A 3,214-nucleotide genomic window follows, 5' to 3' on the forward strand; every position below is an offset into this window, starting at 1 on the left:
TTTCAAAAGTAAAGCTAGCGCCATCTTGTGTTTGGCTGCGGGAACTAACGGTTCCTTACTAGGAACACAGAATGTGAACAGAGGTATTAGACAAGGAACGCAATATTGTGCGACAAGAATAGAGAGAAAACGTTTCCTATTGGCCCGCAGCCCCCTAACATCCGCCATCTTGACGCTAAATCAAGTCGACCGGTTCAAAATCATTAATAAATCAATAATTACGTTGATTTTGTGAACTCTTAGAATTGAAGAATGAAGTGTGGATCTTTAACAACTTTCTCATATAGATTTTAATTGACTAGACGCTTTTAATAATTAGTTATTAACAATTTTAGAATGTGACGTCGGAAACGATACTACATACTTTTACGATTTTTCAATAATTTCATAGCTTTCCAGTAAATTCTCATGCAACTAACTGTATGCGTCTGAAAGGCAACTCCTTTAGCTACATTCTCATAAAATTTTTATTAACAGACCCCTAGTGGTTTGATAGTTCCTTAACATTCTTTGGGAGAGTATTAAACCCGTCCTATTCAATCGTAACACATTTTCGTTATTTCAATAGATGTGCGTCATTAATTATGCACTTTGAAGCATGTGGAATGTAGAATAGACTTTCATTTATATTCTTCAATAATTTTTGTAGCCGTAAGTGATATGGTCTATCAGATATTAGCAATTGTTTATAACATTTGACTATACTTGAGTACGATGAATAGCGGACTCTCTCATATATTTAATAACTCTTAAACTAAACCAAATACATTAACAAAAATTATATGAGAATGTAGCTAAGAGAGTTGCTTTTTAGACGCATACAGCTAGTTACATGAGAATCATTAGAAAAGTTCGAAATTACTGAAAAACGGTAAAGGTGTGCAGTATCGTTCCCGGCATCACATACTAAAATAGTTAATAAATAATTATTGAAAGGGTCTAATGCATTAAAACCTATATGAGAAAATTGCTAAAGGTCCACGCTTTATTCTTTAATTCTAAAAGTTCACAAAATCTTCGAAATTATTGAGTTATTAATGATTTTAAACCGGTCGACTTGATTTAGTGTCAAGATGGCGGATGTTAGCGGGCTGCGGGCCAATAGGAAACGTTTTCTCTCTATCCTTCTTTCACAGTAGTGCGTTCCTTGTTTAATACCTTCGTTCACACTCTGTGTTCCTAGTAAAGAGCTGTTAGTTCGCGCAGCCAAACACGAGATGGCGTTACTTTGTTTTCGAAAAATTCTTTATCCTTGTCTAACTCCTTTCTCTAGTGCTGTCATTGTCTACCTGTATTTCTTTCCTTGTCTTACCACAGACGAGATATAGGGTAGATCAATCATCTTATAGGACTTTTTGTCACACGATTTGAAACAGTGACGTCGTTCAAAACGACGTTGGGAGCGACACGGAAATGGTAAGGGCTCTCTCGGCCCCCGTGCTGCGGACACAAAATCCCATAAGATGTTAGGTTTACCCTGTGGTATGGCTAGAACGGGAAGCCGAAGGTAAGACTTTTCGTAGACGAACCGACGTATGGCTAACACCGGGAGCATTTATAGAACGTGGACGAACCGGTGTATGGGTAACACCCGGAGCCACAAGGTTAATGGGATGTTACGTCCATAACCTCCAAGCCTAGCGAACCTCTCTTGTCTTCGGGGAAACCATAGAAATCGTACAACGGTCACACACTCTGCATTCACCAAAATTCCTTCGGGCAGTTACAGCGAAAAGCCACTCAAGTGTAGTGCAATAAATCAGGTAAGAACCGGGCGCGTCACTCGAGACTATGCGGGGCACCGAGAGCCCGACGCTCGAGCATGCCCGAGGTTTACCCTGTGGTATGGCTAGAACGGGAAGCCGAAGGTAAGACTTTTCGTAGACGAACCGACGTATGGCTAACACCGGGAGCATTTATAGAACGTGGACGAACCGGTGTATGGGTAACACCCGGAGCCACAAGGTTAATGGGATGTTACGTCCATAACCTCCAAGCCTAGCGAACCTCTCTTGTCTTCGGGGAAACCATAGAAATCGTACAACGGTCACACACTCTGCATTCACCAAAATTCCTTCGGGCAGTTACAGCAAAAAGCCACTCAAGGGTAGTGCAATAAATCAGGAAAGAACCGGGCGCGTCACTCGAGACTATGCGGGGCACCGAGAGCCCGACGCTCGAGCATGCCCGTGGGTCGGAGTGCCACTCGTCTGGTTCACGTCATCGACATCCTTCGATGCCCCAAAAAAGGGGCAATTGTCTAAACTTGGGTAGGCTCGCTGTACTGTCCGGAAAATTCCCAAACTATCTACCCTTGCCTCAGCGCGCTTCCAGGGCGGGCACTCAGTTGTATACCCTTGCATCAAGGAACGCCTCTGTACAGAAACCGATAGTCAATAAACATGTGTGAATTGAATCCTGTGGTCAACTCCTTGAATGGACTGACCGAAACCGGAGGCCCTGATATACGAAAGGTACGTAACAGGGTTATGTACCTTGAGAGTTGTAATTATTGATGTATCTCGAGCGGTAAAGAAATATCGCTGTGGGCCTCCTTTGGTTTGTTACTAATATTTACTCAAGATACGTTTGGCTGAAATAAGCGAATATAATTTAACCTAAATTTTGACCTCTATTACGCCACACCTAATGTTCAGATATTTGAAATAATTCACTGAATTGAATTTACATATCATCAAAAACCAAATATGACTTTGAAAGTAGAAACATTTCTCTATTTAATGAAATTAATTGTTACGGAACAGGCCGTAACGGTTGAGATCGCCTTTGTCTCGGGTTGGTTAAATGCGTATAATTCCAGAACATTAATAATTTATATCTATTCCAAATACTAACTGACCTTGGTTTAAAGTCGACCTCTTATAAGGTTACGTTACGAAATTAGCACTCACGGATTTGTTCAAATCAAATGACTTAGTAATAAGCGACAATACTATGCAGTCAAATCACGCTTGAGGATCTTTTGTTTTCAACAAACAAACCGGAATTACCAAGCTTTCCCCTATGTCATAGTTCAAGAAGGGTTAAGCGATGCGTGTTCATGAATAAACAATTATACAAATATTTCCGGTATCATAGGAACATTAAACCAAACAAATTATGTGAGCAAGGCTTATTTCTTTAAACATAAAACTACTTTCTTTCCTGTTTATATAAATAATAATGCCCCTTTCAAAAATTTTTCCGTACACAG

At 40.4% G+C, this 3,214-nt stretch overlaps 1 protein-coding gene across 1 annotated transcript in view; it reads left to right on the forward strand.

Annotated features, from left to right (window-relative positions):
• The first annotated feature begins 1,791 nt into the window (after window positions 1-1,791).
• LOC108571083 (fatty acyl-CoA reductase 1-like) overlaps window positions 1,792-3,214 on the forward strand; it is a 5,559-nt gene continuing 4,136 nt past the window's right edge. The window contains exon 1 of the mRNA XM_017933054.1: window positions 1,792-1,868. Coding sequence (XP_017788543.1) covers window positions 1,792-1,868 — 77 coding nt within the window. The remainder of the gene's footprint in view (window positions 1,869-3,214) is intronic.

The sequence above is a fragment of the Habropoda laboriosa genome, unplaced genomic scaffold (assembly GCF_001263275.1).
Source record: "Habropoda laboriosa isolate 0110345459 unplaced genomic scaffold, ASM126327v1 scaffold106, whole genome shotgun sequence".
Taxonomy (NCBI): domain Eukaryota; kingdom Metazoa; phylum Arthropoda; class Insecta; order Hymenoptera; family Apidae; genus Habropoda; species Habropoda laboriosa.